General features: G+C 33.6%; 2 protein-coding genes across 3 annotated transcripts in view; one reads left to right on the forward strand and one right to left on the reverse strand.

The window, feature by feature from the left end:
- The window catches only part of LOC135841107 (uncharacterized), an 81,802-nt gene that overhangs the window by 36,229 nt on the left and 18,084 nt on the right, over positions 1-27,489 (forward strand). The window contains exons 6-7 of the transcript XR_010557845.1: positions 686-760; positions 27,031-27,303. The gene's annotated coding sequence lies outside the window, so the exon portion shown is untranslated. The remainder of the gene's footprint in view (positions 1-685; positions 761-27,030; positions 27,304-27,489) is intronic.
- Positions 1,218-27,103, reverse strand: LOC135841108 (LIM domain only protein 3-like). Of its 2 annotated transcripts, none has more exons than XM_065357919.1 (5): positions 27,007-27,103; positions 26,754-26,891; positions 24,939-25,064; positions 9,266-9,407; positions 1,218-2,017 (listed from the first exon to the last, which is right to left on the reverse strand). In XM_065357919.1, exons 1-5 carry the CDS (start codon positions 27,099-27,101, stop codon positions 1,871-1,873), a joined length of 648 nt encoding a protein of 215 aa, XP_065213991.1. In that variant the 5' UTR covers positions 27,102-27,103; the 3' UTR covers positions 1,218-1,870. The 2 variants fall into 2 exon arrangements, with proteins under 2 accessions (XP_065213991.1, XP_065213990.1); XM_065357918.1 differs by having other exon boundaries at positions 9,251-9,407.

Below are 27,489 nucleotides of genomic sequence, written 5' to 3' on the forward strand. Positions count from 1 at the left end.
TAAATGTACCAGCCATTTAGGTCGTTTGCATAAATTACATATTCCCCTTTAATTGCCCAACACACTGGGAACTGTACTCAAACACGATCACAAGGGTATTTGTAGCTAATTACCTAACAAATCTTTTACAACTTTCTGGCGTAACTTTTGTCAGCCTTTTTGCCATCGTAATATTCGCCGAGTTGTAAAAATAATTATTTTAATTTTACGTCAATTTATTCCAAAGCGAATTATAAAGCAAATACGGATGCTGCCGGTTGAGGGTGTATTTGTTTATTTTTTGTTTGTTTGTAGTAATTTTTTCAATCGAGTATTTTTTAGTCGATTTTTTTAAAAAAACATTTATGTGTGAAAGTGCTGTAGGTAGCACTACTCACATGTTGTATTTCTGTTCTGTTTGATATAAGATTAAAAGGGATATTTTTGATTATTTAGAGTTGATTGTTGATTTACAAAAAGTGTCATTGCCTTGTATTATTTTCCATTTAGCCCACTTTAAATTATTGAGAGCGAAGGAAAGGCGACGAGACTGTTGTCAACGTGTACGATTTGTACCACTCGTTGCATGTCAACAGGTGTTTCATGACCTGATGCTTCAACAATCATATGTACCTACTGAATGAAATTTTTTTTGAATTTCAGAAAAAAATCCTTTGTTATATTTTTCTTTTTTGTTATGTTTCAGTTTGTGGATATGATCTGGATTGATCGCCTTGGGTTGCAGTCTTAAAATTTCGTGAAGTGGACTCCCCTGTTTCAGGTAGAAATTATATTTGTTTTATAAATTGAGTTGAGTATTTTTTGGTGCATTTGATGTTGCTGTTCTTAGTTGACGAGTGTTTCTCTCAGTTGGCAAAACTGTTCGTTATTATTTCGAATGATCTTTATCATGCTGGATCATTCGAAAACTACGTAGATGTCGTAGATGTTTGATCACTTCCTATACTTACCCTTTTATCGTACCATTTCGAATGATTTTTCATACGGCTGTGTTGACTTCTTTGACTATTTAGTATTTTCTGTTCTATTATTCTGAAAAAACAACTCAGTTATAATGAATTTAAACTTCTGCTGACAAATCAACCTGTGAGAAAAATTAGAACTTGATAGAGCCAGACTTCACAAATTAGTCTGTTTATTAACATCTCTCCCCAACCAACTTATCTGAACTTTTGAATAAGTATTCAAGATTTAATAAATTCTGTCGAATTTTCAAATTAAACGAAAAATATTTCCAAGTTGTAATTCAGGTAACTTATAAATATTACATCTAAGATTAAATCTAAATGAGATTTTACGATGCTAAACAAATTCAACTATGAAATATTACATCATATATAAAAAAATAATAAAAGAAGAAAAAAAAGAAATCAACGTAAACAAAGCAATAGCAATTTGCTTCTAACAACAAATAATGTAAAAACTTAATTCTTAAAACCAAAGTATTTCTTTCTCCAAAATACTTACTGATGAAGTAAAAAAAAAAGAAGTAAATAAAATGAGAATTTTTACAAAGTTGAATGATTTTTAAGAATTATTGCTTCGCAGATAGAAAATTATCAAAATACGATATATAATTATTCTTCTTTGGAATGAAATTTTTATTTTTATAGAACGTTATGAGATCTAGTACGTAATTTTTAGTCTAGAATTTTTCGATATTAAAATACACATCGGAAGAAATGGAATTATGGAAGTATACAAGGTTGTAAAACCATTTGTAAAATTCAATTTAAGCCTAGAAAAAAATTCCTATAAAATTCAACATTCAATTTATAAAACAAAAACCATCCTTATGTTTAATTTGTTATTGCACTGAAACACGAGTAAAACTGTGTTTTCCAACGATGATTCGTTCAATTAAAAATGTTTATTTGGCGTCGTATAGTAGAGGTGGATCCGTTTGACCTGGAAAATGATGACCATTGGACATCGGGTGATTGGGGTGATGTACATCGCCATTGGTTTGTCGTCGATCGTTGCTCTCGTTTGATCTGACCCCTGGAAGAGCGGGATTCTGAAAAAAAAAGTACAATAATTGAATTGTAAGAAGAAGCCAATTTTTTCAAAAATATACGAGGTGGTCGATTTAAAAGATCAGAAAAAATTGTTCGATGATGTTGAGTTTTCATTTCAATTATTGCTCGAAATATCTAAAAATTGAAATCTTTTCTCTGTATAAAGTCCAAAGAGTTTCTCATTTTCGTCTATTTACAAATAGTGAAGAAAAAGTGAAAAATTTCTGTAATTTCAAAATTTTGCGATCACTTTGAGTTTGAGCTTTAATTTTTAAAATTAATTTTTCCAGTTTTTCTCTTCGTTCTAAAGTATCAAAATATTTCATAAAAGATGAAATTGAGTGCCAATTTGAAAAAAAAATGAATTTCATTACTGAACCTTCAATTTTAAAGCAAACTTTTTGGCCAACGAAAATCTTTGATATTTTCAATTTTTCAAGCTGTCAATTATCGCTTCAATTTGACAAGTAAGCATTATGTGACACATGTTAATTTTTAGAGCTCAACATCAACTCACCAGACCCCTGCAGTGTGACAGAAAGTGAACGACCTTGGGGGGGGGGGGTCTTGTGTGGTATTATTGCATCTTTCTATTTCGCATTTCAACAGTAATTATCAAAATATTTCATCAGAAAGGGCAGTTGAATGTTTCGTAGAGTATTGCTCCCTTTTGGTGCTCGCAATCAGAGGCATGAAAATTTATAACATCCGCTCTCCCCTCATTTCCATGTTCTCAAAAAAAAAAAAAAGGAAGGAGCCGGTCTGCTACTGTTGCTGATGCATTCACGTTGAAAATATTTTCACAGCTTATTGCTGATAATTAAGATTCAAGCGGTAGGCTTATTTCACACGACGCCCAATTTTGTGTTAAATTACAAAATAAACTTGGTGTAACGAGATAAAGCAAAAAACGGTCACTGTAGCTGTATATAGTCGGGAAAAGCCTGGTAGCGTAAAAAAGAGAGTTCGCAACCGTTTTACGCGTAAACAATTCATCGCGAGACCGATTAGCGAGATGAAGAGAGAAAAATAGAGGAAAAAAACGCCGTTAATCGAAAACAGCCTTGCTTTGTTGTGTTTCGCTCGTTATCTGCAGTTCCTTTCCATTAGCTCTTGCTATTATTTCCAACTTAACTAAGGGTACCTGTTCTCGGGCGTAAGTTTTTCCCGCTTCTTGCGGGTTTGTATACGTTAAATCGCGTGTCATTTGTCGATGGGAAATACGCCGGGTTGCCGTTTGGATTTTTTGGTATTTTTCATTTCTCTTCTCTCGTGCAAGCAATTACACTATACGTACGTTTGATTTAGATGAATTAGCACACATTAAAAGTATACTCGAGGTGGTGTGTTATCTTAATCACTAAATTTTCCTCGTTCGATTGTTCGCAATTGAGGGAGATTTATTTTTAAACAGGAGATAGTCACGAGAAGAGGAATCGGTTTCAAAAAGTCGATCATTATTAATCTTCGGGATTGTGGGTAAGAGGAGGTATTTGGGAATTTTTTTTCGGGCGTAACTTTCCCGGTGCAATGTAAGATTCAAGTTGGCATGTTCCTTCGTAAGTTGATGAAAATTTTTGTTTTAAAATTCAAATCACGTTTTCTAAGGAAGCGTCAAATGACACGATCGTAAAATCCTTTTTATAAGCCAATTACAAGACTAAAATACTAACCAAGATAACAAAAAATGATAAAGGGATGGAATAACGAACGAGATGCGATAAATGACGAATAAATTCTTTATTTAGGGTATAAGTAATGCTGTCGTTTAAGTTTGAGGGTAAATAATTATAGCAGTTAGAAAGGATCAGTGAAGTTATAAATGAGAGTTTGGGGTTTAACGGACCGGAGTAATGTAAGCACGGCAATTCAGCCACAACGAGAACGCTAATAAGAACTCAACGTTTACCGTTTACCGCATCTTTTTCCATCATAAATAAACACGACGCAATGATCCCATCACGTCCGTTCGCGATTCGTAGTCTTATAAAATATACGTTCTTATTTAATATTTCATATAAGATCATCTCTGACAGAATATAAAGGTGAGAAAATTATTATTTTTGGGTATGCTTGATAGCAACATTCCGTTCCGGAACTACAAGTTTTTCGCGGAAAAATATCGGATTAAGAGATTACCTATGTTTCAGATAAATGAAGAGTTAAGTTGAAGAGTAAATGCAGTGAAATGTTGTTTTTATGATGTACCTGTTCACGGTACATGAAAAATGTTTATTTGGGTATTGGAAAATGGTGAGATAGTTGTGTTGAAATTTCTATAAAGTAATGATGTAATTTCGAAAGCTGTGTTTCATTTTTGCACTTTTCAAGAGAAGTGATATTGGACTCGAATCCTCATTATGAACGCAAATTTCAGTCAACCTGACCGAAAATTTTGATCGAATAATTTTCATATGTACAACAAGAGAGATATTCCGATAGGTCAATCAGGTAGAAATATTTTTGGAAGTGATTTAAGTATGAAAAATCAATAGAAATCTCAAAAATACGTCTTGAGGAAATTTTTTTTTCATGTTTCAGAAATTTGTTTTAAAATTTGAATTTTTTCCATTTTTATGAGAAATTGAAAATCGATTGATCACAGAAGCTATTACGCTATTCTAAAGCTACCACAAATGTTTGATTTGATTGTTTTCAAAGTACCTATCTATAAGCTAGTATAAAGCTACAAGCAAAAAAAGTTCAGCAGGCTCTCATTCAGCCCCAATTATACCTAGGAAGCTAATTTTTTTTAAATAGAGAGCTCTCGACGAGTACTTGATGCAAAAATATAGCGAAGCCCAAATTTTGATTTTTAGAGCCCCAAATTTGGGTAAAAAGGGGCTAAAATCAACATAAAAAAATTTTGGAAATATGTTTTCTTCCAAATTGCATTTTGAACCGAAATCCAAAATTTGAACCGATTTGGTCCCATGCAGGGGGAGATATGGCCCAAAAACAAATTTTTGGGTCCCCTCCTCTAAATTTATGAAAACTGAACCGATATACTGTAAAAAGCTGAAATGAAATTCAGCCCCTATAAAGTTGGGTGAATCGGACTTGTGTCCCATTCCGGTTAATTTTTAGACGCATTTTTGTGAAACTCTTCTATTAGGCTACGTAACATATTTTTTTTGGCGGTCGAAAAACCAAAAATCTACTGGATAGGTACTCTAAATCGGCTCGAGGCTGCGACCGTAATGAATTTGGAGGATTGAAAATAGAGCATAAACCATAAACCAAATTTGAGCATTCTACCTCAATTTGATCAATTTTTAATTCTTTCATAAAAAATGAACCTAATTTAAATTTTTTATAATTTTGTCAAAAAAAAAATACATGAATTTTGATACTTAAAATTTACCCTAGCTGTACATTTCTGGTAATTTACTGCTTTCATTTTTCTTTCTTTGGTCGAAAATTTTTTCTGTAACTACATAGAACGTTTGTTGTACACAGAAGTTTGTTTCAATTTTTTTTAGCACTTCTGAGTACGTGTTGAAAAAAGAATGTTAGAATCAAGAAAAAAATTGATCATTTAGCTTGAAATATTGGAAATACAATACATATCTGCCAAAAAAATGATTGAAGTATATTTAAGGCGCTTATCTTAATACTTTTTTCACAGATATCAAATTTCAAAAATGTTAATCTCTTTCCTCAAGTAGAAACAACATAAATTATTAGGGAGGATCGCGAAAGAAAATTCGAAGGATTTGGACTACATTTAGAGGAGCTTTCATTTTGAGTTGAAAGTCACCCAGAAAATTTTAGCTCTGGAGGTGTCCCTAGAGGAGAGATATACAAATAGGTTCTCAAAGAGAAGGCATTTTGTAAAAATCGTGATTTTTTTTTATTCTCTGGCCCCTACTCATCCTGTTTTGGAAAAAATGGTTCCGTATCAAAAGATAATATTCAAGATTCTGCATTGACCTAGGTCATTGTCGTCAAAATGTAAGGGCACTTCTTATAGATTCTACTGAGCGGTTGAGAATCGTTCATTTTTGGATAAATTCGTGTTTTGAAAATATTTCCTTCTCGAACATTACGCATTAGTATGTCCAAACATAAAAAAATATCATTTCTGAAACTGATTGAATATTTCGGAATTTAGTTGGTGCCTTGCCTACTTTTCAGTCACTGTTGCCAATTTAAAAAGTTCTAGAAAAATTACCAAAAACGTATCAAAGTTTTTTGAGTTTTTGTAACCCTTCTGTTGGGTATCAAGAAGTAGTACCGGTTTTTTCAACTCTTCAAACCTAAATTTTATGCTTTGTTTTTTGCACCATTTTTCCAAAATTTTAAAACGTCTTCATTTCGATATCACTTCCTTCTAATAGGAATTTTTCATTAAAATAGCTGCTGCATCAGTATGGATTCTTTCTCTCAATTTTAATATAATACAGACCAAAAATTTGAAAATAAGCCCAAAAAAATATTTAAAGAGATTGATAATTTTAAACATCTAAAGTAATTTCCAAAATTAGGATTGTTTTCAATTTCAACAGAAACTTGAAAAAAAAGTATGTATGTGATACTTGAATTTTTTATTCAAAATATAAGAATTCTTCCTTTGCTGTGACACACTTGAATAATAAATTTTTCATCTTTTGGACCTTAGGTCGTGGTCAACTTCCGTTGTTAGCTTTTGGTCAGAAAACACAGTCTATTAGAGTCGATCAGAGAAACACTCAGGAGGTGAGGAAAAGTGTGAATTCAGAATTCATTATAAGCTATATGTATCGATTTTCATTTTCTTGAATTTTTCATATAAAAATCTGACTTTTGGTTTTTTTTTTAAAAACAACGAAGTCTGCTAATGAATTAAGACGAATATCTGGACCGCTACCTTGGCCTACTAACCATTGCCGCAACCCTATAATGATAGATAATGAAGATGAACCATGAAGTCACATAAAATGCTACCATTTTGGGAAGATTGTTTCGCTTTCATAGCTTCTCGATTAAGGTACCGACGAATAACTAAGCCACCGCCTGCTCTAACTTTACTCTATGGTGATTTTGTCACCGAACGTATCGTTGCAAAACAAACGAAACCACCTATTTATTAAAGCCTGAAGCGATAAAAATGATGCAGTGGTAGCGAATTACGTCGAAAATTATTCATATTTGGAATTCGTTTAGGTATAAAGATAGACTATTATTCAGTTAGACTAAACTAATTAGCAGATAAATGCTGCAGAAAACAAAGTTATAGTCTATTTGAGGTTTAAGAGAGAAGAAATATAACTATCCAAGCGTACAAGTACAAACGAACTTAGGAGATAATGGTTAAAGTGTAGCTAGTGTTGCTTGGTTTAAAGAGAGAAAACAGAAAGGATCGGGAAGTGGCGAGAGTGTAGCGGTCCAGATGAAGTCGTTGCGTGGAATGAAGAGGGTAATAGAGAAAACAACGAGCCAGATAATTAGCTTGATAACAGGGCTGTAGGGTCTTTGTCTAAAGTTTAGGTCGGAGGCGCACGTGTTTATATTCCCACTCAATTTACTTTTGCCACAACTGATTTCGCATTTTCTTACATGAATGTTTCGTGTGTTGGTATTTTTTTCCTCTCTTGTGTGTTTGGACGAAATTTTCGGGTGTAAATTTTGCTAATCAATCGATTATTGGTTTTGGAAATTTCTTACGATGGAGATGAACCGAGTATGGAAATTATTTACCTCTCGTGTAGGAATTTAAAGTTGTGTGTTATTTTGAGAAAAAAATTGAATTGAATTTTCTTAGCAGCATCCAAAATACCTACCTAGAATAATATCTTTCAAATACTCCATATAAATAAAATACTCGATCAATTTTCGTCGCTAGTTTATTAACCGGTATTGTTAATATTGGTTTAATAATAACCTCCCTCAAGCAATAATATAGGTACTCGAGCTGTTGGAGTATCTGTTGTTACTAAAATAACGTGTATAAGAATTCAAACTGTTATTTACATTTCAGATCACCTCCTTAATTCCAAGACTAATTAAAATATTGAGGTTAAATATACGCTGCTAGCTACCGGAAAATGCTTTGTCAGATGGTATAAATTAAAATATAAAGGCTTTCTGTTTAACTTTCGAATTAACTTTGGATGATACTACGGATTATTATACCGAAGATGCGTCATTTCCTTCATTTCGAATTATTATACTTATAAGTTTTGTAATATCTAATCTCGATTGTCGAGTAGTTATGAAAATTATTAGCGTGTTTTTGGTAGGTACCTATTTTTCAAGTTTGAATTTTTCATCTGATTAGTTTTTGAACGACAATTTGATATCAAGTTTTACATTATACATACGAGTATATTTTTTTGTAAATTCCTGTGTTTTTCATAATATTTAATTCTACTAATGTAAAACTTGTGAAAGACTTTCTTTGGAAAATATGTAGGATTTAGATTCAATGTACTCGTATCAAGTAGCACTGAACGATGAAAATGTATCGATTAAAATTGACTCATGAGTTCGTGTGTTTGACGTGTGATTTGAGAGCCAAATGAATAAGAATAGCTCATTCGAAAGACTACCCAGGCACATGCGAGTAAATAGTGTATACGTGCTTATGGAACACCTTGTCGTAAGTTTCGCATTTACGTACAGGGCTTAATTTAATTCAGAAAACGTAATCTTCATCTAGGACGAATAAGTCTGTTAAATTTAAACTTTATGCAGATAGCGCATTTCTACGAATTTGGCTCAATTACACACGGAGAACAATTAACATTATTGCGGTTTGTCGTTGTGGGTTTCGTCATAATTGCACCGCTATTTTCACAGCTTCCAGCTCCCGCGTCATGTTAACCGCTTCCTATATAGATGTAATCTCTACTCATGTATTTCCCCTGAGACGAAGACTGAGTCGTGGAAATCTTACTAGTGTTACCAATTTTTTTTTCTCCTTTTTATTCTGCCGATTCATTCGCGTAATAAGGGAATTTTGGGGATACGTTGTTGTTTAGGGTAGGTAATTTAGGGTGTAAAAAATCTGCAGTAAGATGCAGTTTTATGGATGAGTAACTTAGTATGTTATTACGAGTATATATTGTCATATGCCTGGTAAGCAAAAATTTACAGTTTTTGATGGTTTTCAAGCATTGAAATATTCACTGGTGTATCGTGTTGAAAAATTAAAATTATCTTAATATAGATATTTTTGAAAAGTTTTAAATCAAGGTAATAAAATAAGCACTAAAATAATAACAATGGTTGCTATTATTCTTAGTACTTACTATATTTGGACTTACTGGAATATGACTCGTGTGTCTCTTGAGTTGCGCTATATTCGGTGGGTTATAAGCCATGTTTGCAAAAACCATTCTTTCTTCGTAATCGTATTCACATAGGATTTTATTTTCGCACAAGTAAAATCTGTCGCCAACACAAAACCTGAAATGAAAAATGAAAAAATACATCAAAAAAATTCAGAATAAAATTAAATTGAATCAGTATACTTGGTCTAGTTTACTTCACTTATAAAAATAAATTGATTTTCAACATTATTCAAAAGTGATGTAAAACCCTTGAAAAATTGGCAAAATTGCAAAATCTGGTTTTTTACATCTGAATGGATATAATACGATCAATTAGGTATCCATTTATTTTCTAGATTTTCATCGTAAATTTCAAAGCTTGAAACCTCGAAATTTTTTGAACGATTTTTTATAACCCTAAAACTATGTTTCGAATAATATCTCCAATTTTCAAAAAAGAAAAAAAATCGAAAACAACCCACGAACCCACCTTATGAAACACCTTCCCCTCTGATTTGAGCTGGGCTTTTTTAAATGCTTCTCAAATCTCAAAGTAAAAGATTTTCGATTATTGGCTCATTCACTCTTGATCAAAATTCTGGGCTATTGTTCGACTTTTTTACCTAAAGTTTGTATTTTTGATTTTTTCAACCAACAGATATTGGGCACCCTGTACCAGTAATTTGATAATGCACCTCGCATCGCATTTGTTCTGTAAAAAATACACGTGTAGGTAGGTCTAGGTACATGGCGCAAAGATGTATTTCGAGCAGAAAGTATCCACTATGAAAATGAAAATCATACGTAAAAAGATAACTTTAAGAAAATAACTCTTGAATATTTAATACTTCTATGAATGTCCAAGTAGTATGTATTTGATTTTGAATTACAAAAATTTCGCTTTTTAACGCATAGGAAAAATTCGTTTCTTATTCGCGTTAGTCACGTATTGCAATTTTCGTATTCTTATTATCTAAAGCTATCTAATGGTACGATTGCTTTTTTTTTTTTTTTTTTTTTTTTTTTGAAATTTCGATAAGGTTAAATATGTACGATACATAACAAAATCTGTATATAAGAGGATTTATAAGCTACGTATGTACGTATTTATGTAGTAGATTGATACTATTTTGGGCAAAACTAGGATTGTCAAGGGTAATGCGGTGCGTTTTTCACGCACGTGGGTGGTAGCTGTAGCTACAGCTATACTGTATCATCTATAATACGTATATGATTAATAGATGTAGAAAATCAAATCGCTGGCTTTTGTTTAAATTTCGTACACAACGCGGGATAAACGTTTGCTTAACTTTGAAATTATCCGCGACAATTCTCATCACTTGTAATTACTGTATTTTAATATTAATGCCTCAAGATCCTCCATATGGTTTGATAAAACGATAGAAATCTCAAGCGACATTAGATAATTGCTTTTTAGACCTCATCAACTAACTTTTGTTTGAATAATTTACGTGTCACCCTCTTTTCGCCCGGTACCGATGCCGATGCCGGTGTATGAGATGTTGTTCATTCTTAGTGAAGTGAAGTCGTCAATCTGCGTTATAATATTAAATTATTAGACGTAAAATGTTACAATTTATCGGAGGCAGAACGCAACGTGCGACGTGTTCATTATACGCCGCGTACTGCTGCTCATTATTGCCTCTTTCGCGAGAGATTCTCGTATTAAAAGCGTTCGCTAAATTTTATCAAATCATGTCTATTGTCTTAGTGGTGATTAAAATAGGGATGTCGAGTTGATTAATGTACATGTATACTTGGTTGAGCTGTCTGCGTTTGAGTCAAATAAGTTGAGAATATTTTCGTCATTCACACGCTTGGGAGAGGACGGGAGCAAAGAAGCAAGGAACTCAAAAAAATTGGAAAAAAATAAAAAAATTTAATCTTAAAAATATGATTTTTAATAAAATTGAAAATAATCTGAAAATGAAATCTTGAATTTAAAAAAGTTTTGTTTAAATAATTTGTAATGGGTAATTTTGAGAATTTGAAAAAAATCAAGCTTTAAATTTTTGGTGAATAATGCATTTTTTGAAAAAAATATATAAAATAGGTACCTATTTATCCGGAAAAAATGATGAAAATTATTCCTGAAACTGTGATATCAGCGCACCTGAAGCGAATGCTACCATTTTCGGTCATTTTGAAGTGTCCAGCACGATTTTCAATTTTCTTAAAATTTCATGATTTCCTCAGAAGGCGTGAAAATTAATTTGAGCAGACAAAAATCAAGTCATGGCTTAGTGTTATTCTCGGTCTGTTGGGAAGACATTTGTACCAATTTCCAGGTAGACACCTCGAGTGTGTTTTCTTAAATTGTCGTATTATTAGGCTACAATTAATAAGAAAGACAATTCAAAAAAACAAAAATTATCTGTTGATAAGAAAGTTTTGGAAATTTACACGAATGATTGTAAATTGTTTTAAGACCATCTCCCTTCGGGCCCCAGCGAGAGTACGAATTGTACTCTTTCGAGTCATTCTGAATCCTTTAGCGTGGTTTTAAATAGATTTCTCCAATATTGAAAAATGATGTGCCCGTCAAAAAAACGTATTCAAGGTGTCTACCTGAAAATCGGTTCATGCAAATGTGAATAAACTTTTCAAACAAGTTGAGAATTAGCCACAACTCGTTTTTAGAAGCTGCCCAAATGAATTTAGCCACCTTCTGAAGAAATTTCCAAATTCTGAAGAGATCGATAATTTCACTCGAGGCTCTATAGAATTTCTCGAAATCTGACATGGAAACAGAACTAATTCTCGTCACGTTTACTGAATGAATATACCTACTTTTTGAAAAAATGCATGAATCGCTAAAAATTGTCAATTTTAGATTTTTAAAAAGGGTGGGATTTATCGGCACGACAGTTTAGGGTGTTTCAACGACGAAAATAGGTGGTTTTCACGACGAAGTAATACAACGCCCGGCCATATAAAAATTGAACGACAAAAAAAAAGTTGAACGACGAAATAATTTTATTCAGCGACCATATAAGAATTGAACGACAGTATAAAAAAGTCAGCGATGGAAAATAAAAAGTAGCCCGACGGCAGTCAACGACAGGCTTAAAAAAAGTACACGACAGATTAAAAAAAATTCACGACATTTTTGTGCATCAATTTCACGTTCGTCTCGAGTCTCTGGAATCCCAAGTACAATCCGAGTATTTATTCAAATTCAGTCAAAAAATCCTCGAATTCGGAAAATTGTCATAATTTTTAAAAATTTGGGGTACATGAAGCCCCGCTCGCTTCGCTTACTCATAGGATCTAAGAAGTCAATGCGATGACCAAATGTATTAAAATACCATTTTCAAAATTTTGGAGCATTTAACCCCTCTCCTTCTTTCGGTCATTAGTCTGTCCCGAGTCCTTCGGATCCCAAAAATTAAATTTGTGTATTTACATAGACTTTTCTGTCAAAAAAATTGTCGAATTCGGCAAACTTTAATAAATGAAAAAAGCCTAGGACACAAGAACCCCCCCCCCTCCCACAAGCTTATAGCATTAATTTCTTTCTGAAACCACCTAAACCAATTGAGCATTTGTTAATTCTTTTTCGAAGTTCGATGCGTATTTTCGCTACAGACCTCTCGGAATTCGGATCAATGATATGTCAAAAACTAGATCTTTCATTTTCCAATCTGACGCGATGATACTTGAATTTACAAACTTCAAGTAGTGTAGGTAAAATTTATCTCGTGTTGCAAAGAACAATATCTATCATCTTTGATTTAAAAAAATCGTGATTGTTAGTTTAATTATCTATACTAAATCTATCTAGCGTTACAAAACGTACCTAGATTCGATTTTTTTGAGATTCAAGAAAATGTTTTTCAATTTTTGAAAATTTCTAGTTTTTAACAAACTTTTTTCTGGATTTTTAATTTTGAAATGAAATTTTATGGAAATGGACTTCCCTTCTCCTCTACATTTTGCTTCAATTATTTCTAATTTTGTCGTATAGGGTAGACATTTTTTATTGTGAACTGTCGAAGTGATCAAAAAAGAAGAATCACAATGCTGTATTTTAGAACCTTAAATTTCTCCTTTGTGAGGCTTGAAAAAACTGAAAGATTAAAAATTGGAAAGTTTTCAGTCGATGAACTTTCATTACAAATCAACCCAATCTATTTTTACGTCTGTATTTTTTTTTTTTTTTTTTTTTTTTTTTGGAAATCTGTGTATATCTACTTTTTATTATTTTGAAAAAACCCTAAATTTATCACGTGCACGATTGCTCAAATTCATTTTTTTTGTCAATAAGTATCAAAATTATCACAATTTGTTCAAATTTTCGCATGCAAATTTTTTGGAATTGAACTATTCAACTTCTTCGGAATGTTGAAAAAATGTATGATAGGTAATTGCCTTAAAATCGCCATATTTCTATTATTAAGAGAAATGAGTGAGTTGTAGGGATCTGAAAATCAGTGCTATTTTGATGAATGAAGCACGGTAATAAAGTGAAATATTTTATCACAGAGCAAATATAGAAATAGGACGATACCGGTAGAAAATTACACCTACCCTGCGAAAGATTTACTATAGTTTGCTGCTGTTTGTATACGTATAGAATGGTATTGTTTGACTAAAGTTTGATTAATGTTCAAATGTATATGATACGGTTACTCACATTTATTGTGTCAGTTAACGAAACAGATCAACTTTCAATTATCTCGCATATCACGCATAAATGATTCACATATACGTGATGTGTTAGTGTCAACAATGAAGAAGTCTTGATGTATACGTACGACGTCGCCGACGTTTTCGCAATCTGTGTGTATATTACTTCGGATACGCTTACGCATCCGAGAAACGCATCAACTACTAATGAACAAGGAAACGAAGTTGTCATTGTGTTTGCTAATTTAATTACCATTTGATACATAGATTACGCGTACGAGACAATGACGTTCACTTGGTACCAAAATTGTTTCACAGTTTGCTCCTACAGACGACGAGTACGTAGGCTATAAAGAAGGTATTTTAAGTGGCGAGATTAGGAGAACGATTTTATCAATGAATTTACGTTATGTACCTACGCTTAGCGATCGTTTGTGAATGGTTCGTTAGCGAAACTGTCACGCGACACTTTTAAATGTCACTATACTAACTCGTCATTTATACGTATAGTGTTAACTCGTCTCTTCTCTCCTCTTCTCGTCTTCGTCTAGCGAACATACCGTAACACTCAAACGCGCTTAAATTGCTATCCCTCTTTTTTCTCTCGTCTGTACGTAAGATTTATTCGATATCGAATAATTCCTGTATCGCCGTATCGGGAAATCCGATAAAATTACCATGATGTTGAAATAATGGTATAGGTTTTGTGAGGAAAACCCGCAATAGCGATGAGAAAAGGCGGAAAGGAAATATTTATTCGAAGTGTTATATTTCTGTTTTCTTTTGCTGTTCTACGATGCGATATAAACCAATAACATGCATAAGTTGCTCCTGTATGTACATTATGGCGTATGGTTTGCCTACTTCAGAGGTCTTACGTTGTGTATGGCTTCAGAGGTCTTGAAAAATGTGAATATTTTTTTTCTGAAAGACCGTCGTATAAGAAAGGCATTTGACTCTTGAATTATGTACACCTTATTCGCAGGTTGATCTGTTTCAGGTCTACGCAGCAAAGAGATAGCGCAATGCACAAATTACTTCCGAGAATTCGCTGACACTCGACAGAAATTATACACAAAATAGTACGGTGTGTATAAAAAGGTATGAAACAGCGCTTGTGAGGTCCAAGCTCCAAACTGTATCGAAAAAATATAGCAAAATGTTGAATTTTTCTAGAAGAATATTATTAACAGTATCAACTTTCAGAGAGGTCTTTCAAAAAGACCGCTCTAAAAGATAAAGGACCTCACCAACCATGTATGAAAAAAAGAACGAAAGACCTCTGAAGTAGCCGTTGACAAGTACACTGGGTATACATTGTGTATAGATTTAGATACACTCGTGTTCAGCAGTTTACCATTTTCAAGAAGATTGAACAGACACATTACACGGTTAAAGATTATTTGATGGCGTATCGATGTTTCTTGCCTGTTTGGAGGGATGGTCACGCAGTTTTCGTTGAATTATTGATTATGGGTTTATCAAAAACTGATTATGGTTTCTTTTATTAGACGTATGGAATTTCGATTTTGAAGGCGCCATTCGTTGCTTTTTGCAAAACTTATTGCGGTATGTGCTTTTATGCGCGAGCGAAATTGGTTTATAAATAATAATATTCCATTTATTTAAGTACATACAAAGTGGCACGAGCGTGTGTGGCATAGGTGAATTATTGTGGTTTGTGCATGTGTACTTCTATGTACTACACCTAGTCGCGAGGTTATGCTGTTGAGAAAACTCGTGGCTTTCAATACGAATGATGATAATAAACAATGCAGACGAAATGCTCGTATTTTCGACTTTTTGCCGCAACAAAGCGGTGAAAATTCGATCTTGAAATTTTATGCGCGAATAGTTATGTGAACTACGGTTTGAAATAAAAGGATTTTGTGATGATGCAGTGCAGAATTCATGATGCTCATTACATAAATTGAAGTCGATAACTTTTCCAGAAAAAAATCAAGAACATTTATTTATTCATACCTAATGATAAAAGAGATTGAATCAAATTTAAAATGTCGGTATTTAGTCGATGAATTTCTTTTCATCATTATGTTGCACAGACACTCCTTTTTTTTCTCAAAAATACATGTATTTAGTTTTTCGATTCGAACATGCAGTGCGTAAAAATTATCTTGAAAGGAGTTTGGAAAAACCAGGAAATTCTAATGAAACGAACCAGTCCAGGCACCTAGGCGGATCATCTTTGACTTTTTTTTTTTTGTGAAAAGTTGAGGGGGATTTTAAATTAAGTTGTGGGGCTCTCTAATCTCTATTTTGTTTACACGAGTTCCAAATTTAAAAATTTGTTATGAAAATCAAAAAAAAAAAAAAAATCAGTGAGTTTATAGGGACATGGCAAAAGATGGCTGCGAGCCTGCCACTTTATTGTTATCAATTTGAAGGTAACTTGTCGCAAATGATATTTAAGCGTACACATGACGTCAGCTTCATTCAGCCAATCAAACGTTTGCTTTTGGTTTCTTACCTCCAAATTGATAAAGGAGCCAGGGCGCGGCCATCTTTTGCCATGTCCCTATAGCTCGCAAAAAGTTGTGAAAATGTCGCAAAATCTGTTCAACAATCACAACAATCCCAAAGATTGCAAACTCGTCCTGTAGGTATTTCCTCAACCTTCTTTTAGTCCGGCATATGACAATAGGAGTAATTTCACCCCCCTCCCGCCGATCCTCCTGGACAACTTTTTTCTTATAGGGGATATCCTAAGGAACATTTTAAAGCAAACTTGCCCAAAAAAAAGTTGGCCTCACTTACAAAATGGCGGCCATTTTGATTGACAGGTCAGCTGAAATTGCAGATTTTGCGTTTCAACATAGGACTTGCACGAAACTGGAGGCTCCAGTAATTTTCAAAAAAAGTCGCTGGAGGCTCTGAAATGACTTGAACCCACCCGAAGTCGTCTTCAGAGGATGTTAAAATTGGAGTGTAGAGTAAATTTCAGCCTTCCATCTCCATTTGATGAAATTTTGTAAAAATTTGCAGTTTCAAAAATCTGCTGGAGGCTTTAGGAATTTAAAAAAACAGCCGCTGGAGGCTCCAAAACGACTTGAAATTTGCCTGCAGTACTTCGTAGCGTATTGAAATTAGTTTTTAGAATAAATTTCAGCTTTACAGCACCAATTTGATGGAATTTTGTGGAAATTTCGAGTTTCAAAAATCTGCTGGAGGCTCCAGAACTGCTCAAAACGGGTTGAAACCGTTTCCAATCGATTTGGCAAGTCGAAAATAGTGTATATCCCAAATTTCAGCTTTCTTGGTCAATTTGGTAAAATTTTGATTTTTTACCTCATTTTTAGCCTAAATGGGATTTTCAAAAATTCACCAAAAATCGAAAAACGCACTATAGCACTTGAAATTTTGACAGGTGATGAATTTTTGCATGATCTTTCGATCTACCTTTGTAAGGTTTGAAAAATTTCGTGCAAGTCCTATGTTGAAACGCAAAATCAGCAATTTTGGTTGACCTGTAAATCAAAATGGCCGCCATTTTGTAAGTAAGGCCAACTTTTTTTTGGGCAAGTTTGCTTTAAAATGTTCCTTAGGATATCCCCTTCAAGAAAAATGCTGTCCCGGTGGATCGGCGGGAGGGGGGGGGTTGTGCAATTACTCCTATTGTCATATGCCGCACTATTTTGGTAACAGGTCTTATGAACAAAAAATGATGAGAGACTACTTCAAAAATTTCTTGTAGATTTTCGAAAGCTTTTGTTCTTGCTTCGCTCTGATCAGTTTATTTTTTCAAATTTAAATTTTAAATAAAAGTATCTATTCCAAAAAAAAAAAATTATGTATCAATTGATAAAGTCTTGAAAATGTTCCCAAATTAATAGTTTTAAAACTTTTGTGTTTCCATTGTGTTCGTTCAGATACATTGTAGTTATGCGTTTATTCAGAAGGACTCCAACACAGAATAATTAAACTATTGATGGTCGTATCACCCATCATTACCGCCTTTCAAATTGCTCTGATACCCCTCTCGACCGTTTAAAATGGTAACCCCAAAATTCCAGATGCTGTGTCAGTTTAAAGTGAATTTTTGACTAAATTGTGAATTGAAGAATCTGATTTTTTCTGTACCCTTATTTTATGAGAAGAACTGCAGTATGAACTTTTCAAACCAAAATATCTTCATAACTGCACAGTTATTAGAAATTTAACTTGTCAAAGGTACAAAAAACATTTCAACAGACTCCATAGTCTAAACATTTGGCCAGATTTACGCAGTTCCAGATCACAGCATCTACGAGCGAGGTAACCTAAATAAGAAAGGTACCTTTAAGAAAGCTTAAAAAGTTAGAATCAGCGTACTACCTAGTACATAAAATTAAATCTTTTGCCAAACGGAAAAATATATGCACAAGTGATACAAAATATTTCGGGAAGTGAAATAATTAAGATGGCAGCAGACAAGTTGGAATTTAAAATTAAAGCTTAACTTGAAAGGCATTATACTTGCATGAAGTGTTACTCTTATAGGTATATGGTACGTATGTTGCTGATTTTAAATACTAATTTATTCAGAAGAGTTTATTTTCGGCCCAGTAAGTTTTCCAGAGACGAAAACGACAAAGACGCATCCGTTCTTAAAACAAACTTTCTATTAGCGGGGAATTAACAGCTAAACGAAGAAACATCTGTGTGAATTTCTAGAAAAACGCGCAGCTGTTTAAGGTAAACGTCGCCATCGCCATCGTAAAGGAAAGTTGCACGTTAAACGCGAATTAGCATACGCATATATGAGTAGGTAAATGATACACACTCGATTCATATTTCTCATCGTGTGTGCTCGCATGCTGGGTGGGTAGCTGGGTACTGGGTAGGGTAGGTAGGTATATCGTATCTCTTACGCATACAGTACCGATGACCAAAACGGCGCGGTCTCGGCCGGCAACCCAAAGTGTCACACTTTTGCCACCGTTTCTCCTCGACGTACTCGTATAGTACTCTTCGCTCGTACCTTGACACGCTGCTGCTTGGCGTAGTTAATTTAGTAAATCGAGTGTAACGCGGTTCAAAAGTACAGCTTTGTAAGCAACAGGAAACTGCTATGTTTCCGCCAACAACTCAACCCATAAAAGAGAACGTTAAAATCCACTGAAAAGACGTGACGAAAATGTCTACTTTCCAGTTAAATACCTACGCGTATCTTTAGCAACCCTTCATAGGGTACGTATTAACGGGGATCTTCATACTTAGATGCCTTTTTGTTACGTATATTTTTAATCTACGAGGGTATAAAAATTACAAGATTTTGTATCGAAACGCAAGTCGATGGTGTTGTTTGGCTGAAATTGAATAAACAGCTTGTACAATGTATGCAAGTTTCCTCTAGCCCATAAAAAAACGAAAAAAAAAATCGTTGCGAAAAAGTCGCGATTTTGAAAATACGTCGTGAAAGTTACGAAAAAGTCGCGATCTTTACCAAAAATTATCGACAAGTCGCTAAAAATCGTCCTGAATTGAAAATAAAGTCTTCAATTTTTTTCATATTTTTCATGTCACATGAGAACTATTGAAAGTCGGTCAAAAACTTCCCAAAAAAAAGTGTGAACTTTATTGGAAACCCAGGGTTTTTCATTCAAAAAGAAGTGAGGGGTAGGTTACTGGAATAAAGTCGCGAAATAATGACACGAAAAGTCGTGATTTTTGAATATCAAATTTTGGTAGACACCCTGAAAACATGAATTTACACTAAAAGTGAAACTGCGTCATTTTCCCCAGCAGAAAAGCCCGATTTTTTCGAAAATTTCCCCTCTTGAGACTTATATCTTCTTTCCACGAAATTCCAGATGTCATTTTTCAAATGTCATTGAGTTTTGAGTTTCGTTCTGAGAAAAATATCCAAATTGAAGTATGTATACTCTCAATTTTTGGCTATCTTATTCATCATAATTCCCATCAACTGGCTTTATTTATGTACGATGGTCAAGGCGTTGGTATTCGTAAAACAATACGTCCTTTCCCTTCGATGAATCTTTTTCAATTTGTAATTCTTTCTTAGCACAAACGCGTATCCGAGGAGTAATTTCACCGCTTCACGATACCCTTATCTGTCTTCACAAATACCCATTAAACTCGATAAATTTAGAAAAAGTAATCACCGATTTATAAAGTTTAAAGCGAGAAGAAGAATTATTAAGTGCATTTTAATCCTGAAAATTTTACCAAAATGAGCATGAGCCCTAACAGGGTTTTAGCCTGTCTACGTTTCAAGATTTTCTTTCCCACTATCTATTGGGATTAAAGACTTAAATGTCGCTACCTCTTTTGAAACACCAACTAATAATGTCGCTATTGGGTAGAATAACAATAAGCGGTTTAATTTTTCAGCGAGCCTTTGTCGAGAATTTTAAACACTCTGTGTTAATTTGTATGAAAGTCTTTTGTACCTTTTAGAATACACGAGAGATGATGTAAATTGGTAGTTTTTAATTGAAATACGATGTGGAGTGGTTTTTAAATGTATTTCTTATTTTTTTCTTCGAAGTAGAAAAATTGGACTTCTTTAAAGTAAAATTTATCTGTTTAATCGTTTATAATCGATTTGATGTTTTTGGTGATTTTTCACGTTATTTTTAAACGTAATGCAATATTTTCCTTATTATATACGATTCATGAATATACAATGATACCGCCGGTAGCAAATGATCCGAGAAAAAAAGTACACTATCTGATAGGAGAGGGGAAAAAATATGTCCTAAACGTATCACATCGAACTTTTCGAAAGAGAAATCGAGTAACGCTTTGTATTACAAAGAAGTTTAGTTTTCTATCAAAATGTATACACGCCACCCACACACGCACACCCTCCTCGAAATATTCCATTAATATTTCTCGCAGGAAAAACACAAAAGATAAGAAAACAACTTTCTGAAATTTAAGTAAAGAATTTTACAAAAGTCGAACCGCTATCGGCCCTTGAGATGAGTAATGTGGCACATCAGAGGCTAAAGTCGTTATTATACCCCCGCTTCAACTTTCAGCCTCCTCTTATCTAAGTTGCAATTCCCCTAACGCATAACATTAGTGTTTTCCAAATATGAGAAATTTTCTAATAAATACTTTCATTTTTTTCCTACAACGTTTGATCGATAAAGTGATTTTTATTGGGCTTTTTCTTGACGTTTCTGTGCTAGAAAGCGAGAATTTCTTAGAACCGTAATCTACGTTTCTCCTCTATTCCCTCCGTAATTTCAAAATAAGAAAACAAAATTAGAGAAACCCTGCTGGCTATACTATGATTTAGGTGGGGCACGCGAATTACGAGTTCGTCAATATTTTTGTAAATTTAAAGTCACCCCCGAGTAAAAATATATAAACTCGCTTTAATACTGTTAAAAAGTTTCAAAACTGGGTGTTTTATGGTATATAGCAGAAGATAATGCAAAACAGGACGTAAATTCTTTAATAGTATTAATGTATTCTAAGAATTATAATGTTAATTTTAGCTCATTCTGTATACGTACAGCTCAACTTTGAAACATACGCAGTGTATTTATAACGACTACCAACGAAACGTTCATTTTAATAATTTGATAAAATTGTAATACCTATACGAGTACGAGTACACCGCGACGAAGTAAGAAGAGAAAGAGGGTGCAATCTTTACAGAGCGAGTTATTCGTAAGATCTAGAGAAATGAACACACCAGCGTAGGATTTTATTTTTCCACTTGTTACGTTAGGTTAGGTACCTCGCCACTATGCCGCCCATCTTGTGGCGTAGTAGGTTCTTCTTGTATCGATATTTACGGCGAAGATTATGCAAATTAATTAACATATTTAAAGGTGGTAGGATTAATTGTATAATAAGTTGCATAACGAGTTCGCCTGAAATAAATTTCGTGTAGCAAAGAAGATATCTTTATTGCGGAGAAAACGTAGGTATAGATAAGAAGGAAGAGTTGTTACCGCAGTGTATTTTGTACTTTTGTTATCCACCAAGGCGAAATCAGATACCAAACGAAGGCGTCTGCGTGGAATAGAATCGTTCGCCGAAATTTATCACCCAAGGTAACTGATTTCAATTATGTTAAGATTCGAATTGTTGATATAACGGATGATTCTTTCTCACGCACGCATTCGACAATCGTAATAATTTTGTTATGCGGATATATTACAGTTATAAATTTTTCCCCTTACGTGGTATGTTTCTTACATGTACCGCGTTGTATTGCCATTCTGTCGGCTAATTTATTATTTTTTGAACAGTAATGCTGCCTAGTTCAACTTGTACGATTTCAAATGTTTTACAAAGAAGGAGTAATGGGTTTGAACTTTCTCTTGTTTGTTTGTTTGGTTTGGTTTCTTTTCTTTTTAGTTTGTTTCCTTTTTTTTTTTCAACTCCTTTCGTTTCGTTATTTTGATTACTTGTTATCAACGCCGCCGCCACCGGTTTATTGAAAGACACTCAAATTTAGGCATTACTCTCGTGGCTTGTTTTTTTTTTACTGTCTTCTCAAAATCCAGCTCCTATTCAACAAGTCATGTTTTCCACGAATTCCTTCTTTTACAGGTCCATCTGAAACTACATTATTTGTCTCCTCTAATGGTCGTCTTATGGTGTCTTCTTTTACTACCTAACCTGTCCGTGAACCTTAATAGTTCCGTTTCCTTTAAATTCTCCTACTTTACTGATCTGCAAAAAATCCTGTCTTTTTGTCAACTTACAACCTATGGGGAATATTATTTTTGAAAAAGATTGTTTCCGTTCTCTTAATGGTAAGCCGAATTCAAGCAAAAAAAGCGAATTTGAAAATTTTGATCCAAATGGATTTTCCAATTAGCTGGGCACAAATTTAGAGTTATTTTTTGCGAAATGGAATTTTTGACAGTTGAAAATGACATTTGTAGAAGGTTTAGAAACTTGAATCATACATTAATTGTTAGGGTATTATCGAGGTGCATAGAGGACACTACACAAAGTTGACAAAATACTTGAAAAAAAAGAAATTACCGCACGTTAAAGATATATTGCTCAGCCTCCTAAGAAGCTCGCAAGCTCAGTGGTGGGGGGGGGGGTATTTTTTTACCCTGACGTAAACTTTCTCGTCGATTTTTTCCCCCAAAATATAATCAGACTTTTTGTGTTGTCTTTTCAGTGCCTCGAACAGGGCCCACAAATCTGCAACTTTTTGGCTATGGCCTTATTCCTCTTTTCAAACATGCAGAGCAAAAATCAGACCAGTGCTTTTCGGACCTTTTGGCAAAAAATGCACAACTTTTTTCAGCAATTTTGGCAAAAATTACGACCACTTGACTACTCTATCAAAAACACTTCCTGAAAATTTTGATGAAAAAACAATACAATTTTTCATCAACTCGCTAACAGTTGACACTGTTTGATAATTTTGATAAAGACGAGAATTTTTTGACAATTTTGGCAAAAATTAGCCAATTTTGACAATTATTTTCAAATTTTACCAAAAATGGATACTTTTTGAAAATTTTGACAAAAATGCACACTTTTTAACAATTGTGCCAAAAATGGACACTTTACTTTTTATTTATTTTGCCTAAAAGTTGACGCTTTTTGAAATTTTTCCCCCAAAGTGGCACTTTTTGATAATTTTTTCAAAAATTTAACTTTTTGACTTGGGCAAATTTTGCGAAAAATAAATCAGAACCTTATAAACGAATTCGGCAAAAACCAGGACTTTTGTTTGGCAACTTTGGAACAAAAAGAGGACTTTTTGAACGCGAAAATTAATTTTTTTGTAATGTTTGGCTTATTGGGCAAGGGGTACAAAAAATTATTGAGATCAAAGTGAAACTGTTGCAGGGGATACAATAATATCTTTTCGGGCGCGGGTAAGTTATTACGAAAGTACTTGAAATAATAAAGAAAAAAAGGAAGAGGAGGGCGAGAGAGAAAAAGAAAAAAATAAGTTATAAGCTATGAAATCTGATATTTAATAAAATTTACACCCAATCAATATCGAGAACTCGTTGGAAAAGTTTTTATATCATTCGAAAGTAGAATTGGGCGACATTGTTTGCCGAAACAGCTATATAAGAAAGACTATTGGCAAGTTTTATAGCCGTAAAATACTTAGTTTCGCGATAAAGCACCGTGTCCAGAAGAAATACCACGTACATTAAATGCGTCCTAAGGTCCGTTTATTATTATTTTTTTTAACAAAACTGTTGTTTAAACGCAGTTAGCTGTAAATCAAAAAAACTAACGCCATTTGTGTAATAAAGTTAAGCTGTTTAGATTTTCTATTGTGTTACGAGTCACCCTCACACGTTCATATTCGCGATAAAGTTATCGTTTATAATCGACCATAGCGAAGGTGTTAAAATGAACAAATTCAGTAAAATTATCGACTATTAAAAAAGTATCTAGAGTAATTATTTTCATCGATCGGGCTCGATATTTTTGTTAATTGGTGGGATTCCAGGCAGAAAAACCTCCACAGTTGCTGATCGGTTGAAGTGCCTTTCTGACAGATTTCAGTGTAATCAGAGTGAAAAGTTCAAAGTTGAACCATGATTACGAGAATCGAGTATGCCTTTTTTTTACTTCAACTAAGTAATTCGCAAATGTAAAAACTTTCTCGATAATTTTTGCACGATACACTACATCTGCAAAGTATTTATTTTTTGTAAAAGAAAAGCAGGGTTGGGTAGGCGAATGAAATTACACAGGCACAGCGTAATAAACACAACGATATAATTTAATAGTCACCTCTCACGTGATTGCTTCCATTTGAAATATTTATATTGAACCCGGAAGCATTTAAAAAAGCAAAATTACCGAGGTACCATGCGGTGAAATATGCATATTTATGCATCGCGCTAAACAAAAACGCGGAAATTTACTAATTTCCCTCTTTTAAAAGTAATTACAAACCAACTAGCGGTATTAATTTTTCCTCCACTTAGAAGTCTAATTGCGATAATTCCAACATCCGCTCGACACCGTGGAGATTCTTTCCACGTTATACCAGCTTTTTTGACGTCTTATTAAATCATGAAAAACAAAAAAAACTTACCTGTGATTACATTGCTGGCACGCGAAACATTCCAAATGATAAACATTATTTCTGGCTCTCATTACCATTTCAAAAGCAGGTATTACTTTAGAACAAGCTGAACAATATCCCGTGTTACCGAATAATCTGTCGAGCAAAAGAAGAAAAAAAATACGCAAATTGTTAAATTAAAGCTCGCTAGGTGATGTTTTATATTTTAAAGTATTTCTTTCTACGCAAAAAAGCCTCATTATTCCACGTAGGTGGGTATATGGTACCTCGTACGTGTTTAATGGAAAAGTAAGGGTGGAAAGGAAGAAGTGCGAGAGAGAGAAAAAGAGTGAAAAAAAAACGGCAACTTTTTACAAATAACTCGCAACGAGTATATATTACCCTTTCAGTTCAAACATTTATATAGATTTCGTAGGTATATTAAACTGGATATTATAAGGAAGCGTTTGCAGCAATATCCTGCCAATTTTTCGCCGTCTCTCTGTATATGTAGTGGACAAGCAGCAAGGGCTAATATACTCCCAATATACTTCCTGTATTACCCTCTCATTTAATAAAGGCTTTATATAGAGCCGGCAATAATTCTCCTTCTGCTGCCTGTAATCTCCGCTATAAATAAAGTCCTCTTATGGGTCCGGCGAAAAAGTATGAAAACGTACGATAACTGGACAGTATTTGCAGTTTTTCATTATTATACAATCATTTCAATACAGTAGTTATCATTGCTATACGAGCTTGTTTTCTTTATGGATTTTTTATTTATTATTATTTTTTTTTGTGGATCGTGTGTGATGAATATTGGGTGGTAGGTTGAGGATTATTGAACGTACTACTGAGGTAATACGATTTATTATCTCTTATTTTGCTGAAATTGAATCAGATTTTATAAAAATTGATGAAGCCCCCCCCTCCCCAATTATAATGCCCGAAAAGTCAGTTTTGCCTCTCAGTCTGCATAAGTTTAATTTCTAAACATAAAATACATTCATGTGCATATTTTGCATTCTTTCAATGTTTTTTGGACAGGGTGGGGTTGATAAAAAAAGCTTGGTGCCCCTCGAAATGAAAGCCAAAATTTAAAAAAAAATTAATATGTGAATTTTAGATCTTGTCGGGCTTTTTTGAACCTAAAACTTGAAAATTCTAGTGAGGTGAGCATCGAGGAATAATATTGACTTCGTAGAAGAAGTCCATTTGAATAATGAGTTCACGAGTTCCATAATTTCCTGTTCTGTTCTGCTTTGAGGACACCATTTTGTAGGTATAAATTTCAATTTTTGAAGAATCGCGCACTTTTTGCGAAGTAGGCACAAACCTTAATCCTATGAAGGGACAGTTTGAACCAAAGGACAACATAATTGAGATTTTTCAAAGCATGAATAAATAAGTAGGTTCATATTTCGAGAAATGAACTGAAAATTAATTTTGATTTTTTGAAGTATTTGGCTGGTGATGAAATGTGAGTCCATTTTCAGCATTTACTTGAAAATTCGTTCAAAATTGTTCATTCTGATTTCTTTTGAAGTAGGTAACAGCGTCTTGAATAAGGGGGAAAATATTTTTGGAGAACCATTGCGGTTTAAAAATTGATGAAAATAAAACCAGAATAGAGTCCGAGTAGCCTACGCAATTTTTTGAATGTTTCTTCCAATTTTTTGCTTGAAAAGGAAGCAACATATGTCGATAACTTTTCAAGGATTTTCGTTAATTTTGGCGGATATTGCTGCTAACAGGAAGAATTTTTATGAAAAATGATAATTTTTACGATATATATTTATTTATTTTACGTACCTACCTACATACATAGAATATTTTTATACGAACCTTAAATAATCTCTCCTACATAATATTAGATTAGCTTTTGTAAACAACGTTGATCCGACTTCTCCCAGTCTACAATCGCAGCAACCACATTTCAAACAGTCCTCGTGCCAATACATATCTAAAGCTTTTAATAAATATCTGAAATTGAAAATTTAATCATTGAAATTAAATACTTATTAGGTATAGAAATTGTAGACTCGAATAAGTTTAACAATATAATATGTAGCAATAATTCAAAACTGATCTAATTTACCTTTCGGTGATTTGTTTTCCACAGCCGGCGCATTCCTGAGGTGTTGAATTACCATTCCCTCCACTCTTGGGTAATTGCGATTTATCCATAGTCATTCTGGAATCTGCAACAAAAAGGAGAAGAATACGCCATTACGGTATTTTTATCGGCTCGTAGCAACTTTAAAAATGAAAAATTTGTTCGCATAAAACCATCAACCACGTATTCGAATTGTAAACACATTAAGGAAATGTGCGACTATATTCGTTTTAAAGCCATCTGGATGATATTCGAATCTTCGAATGTGAATTACAATAGGTGAGTGTACTTTTATAGTAACTTATTCGCGAATGCTACGTCACTTGTTTATTCTATTTTTGAGATAAAGTTGAACGATTTATACGAAAATAATGTTTAAATATTCGTCATAATGGATATCCCTCTCGGTATTACAAAGATCACATTAGTATTCCGCACCACAACTTTCCATATTGTAATACAATT

The sequence above is a fragment of the Planococcus citri genome, chromosome 3 (genome assembly GCF_950023065.1).
Source record: "Planococcus citri chromosome 3, ihPlaCitr1.1, whole genome shotgun sequence".
In the NCBI taxonomy this organism is placed as follows: Eukaryota; Metazoa; Arthropoda; class Insecta; order Hemiptera; family Pseudococcidae; genus Planococcus; species Planococcus citri.

Excerpts from the sequence above, each read along its gene's own strand:
- LOC135841108 (XM_065357918.1), bottom strand. The coding sequence starts at position 27,101 with ATGACTATGGATAAATCGCAATTACCCAAGAGTGGAGGGAATGGTAAT. Across the intron at positions 26,892-27,006 it reads GGAAAACAAATCACCGAAAG|ATATTTATTAAAAGCTTTAG; the intron begins GTAAATTAGATC and ends TTTCAATTTCAG. Across the intron at positions 2,018-9,250 it reads TTCCAGTAAGTCCAAATATA|AATCCCGCTCTTCCAGGGGT; the intron begins GTAAGTACTAAG and ends TTTTTTTTTCAG.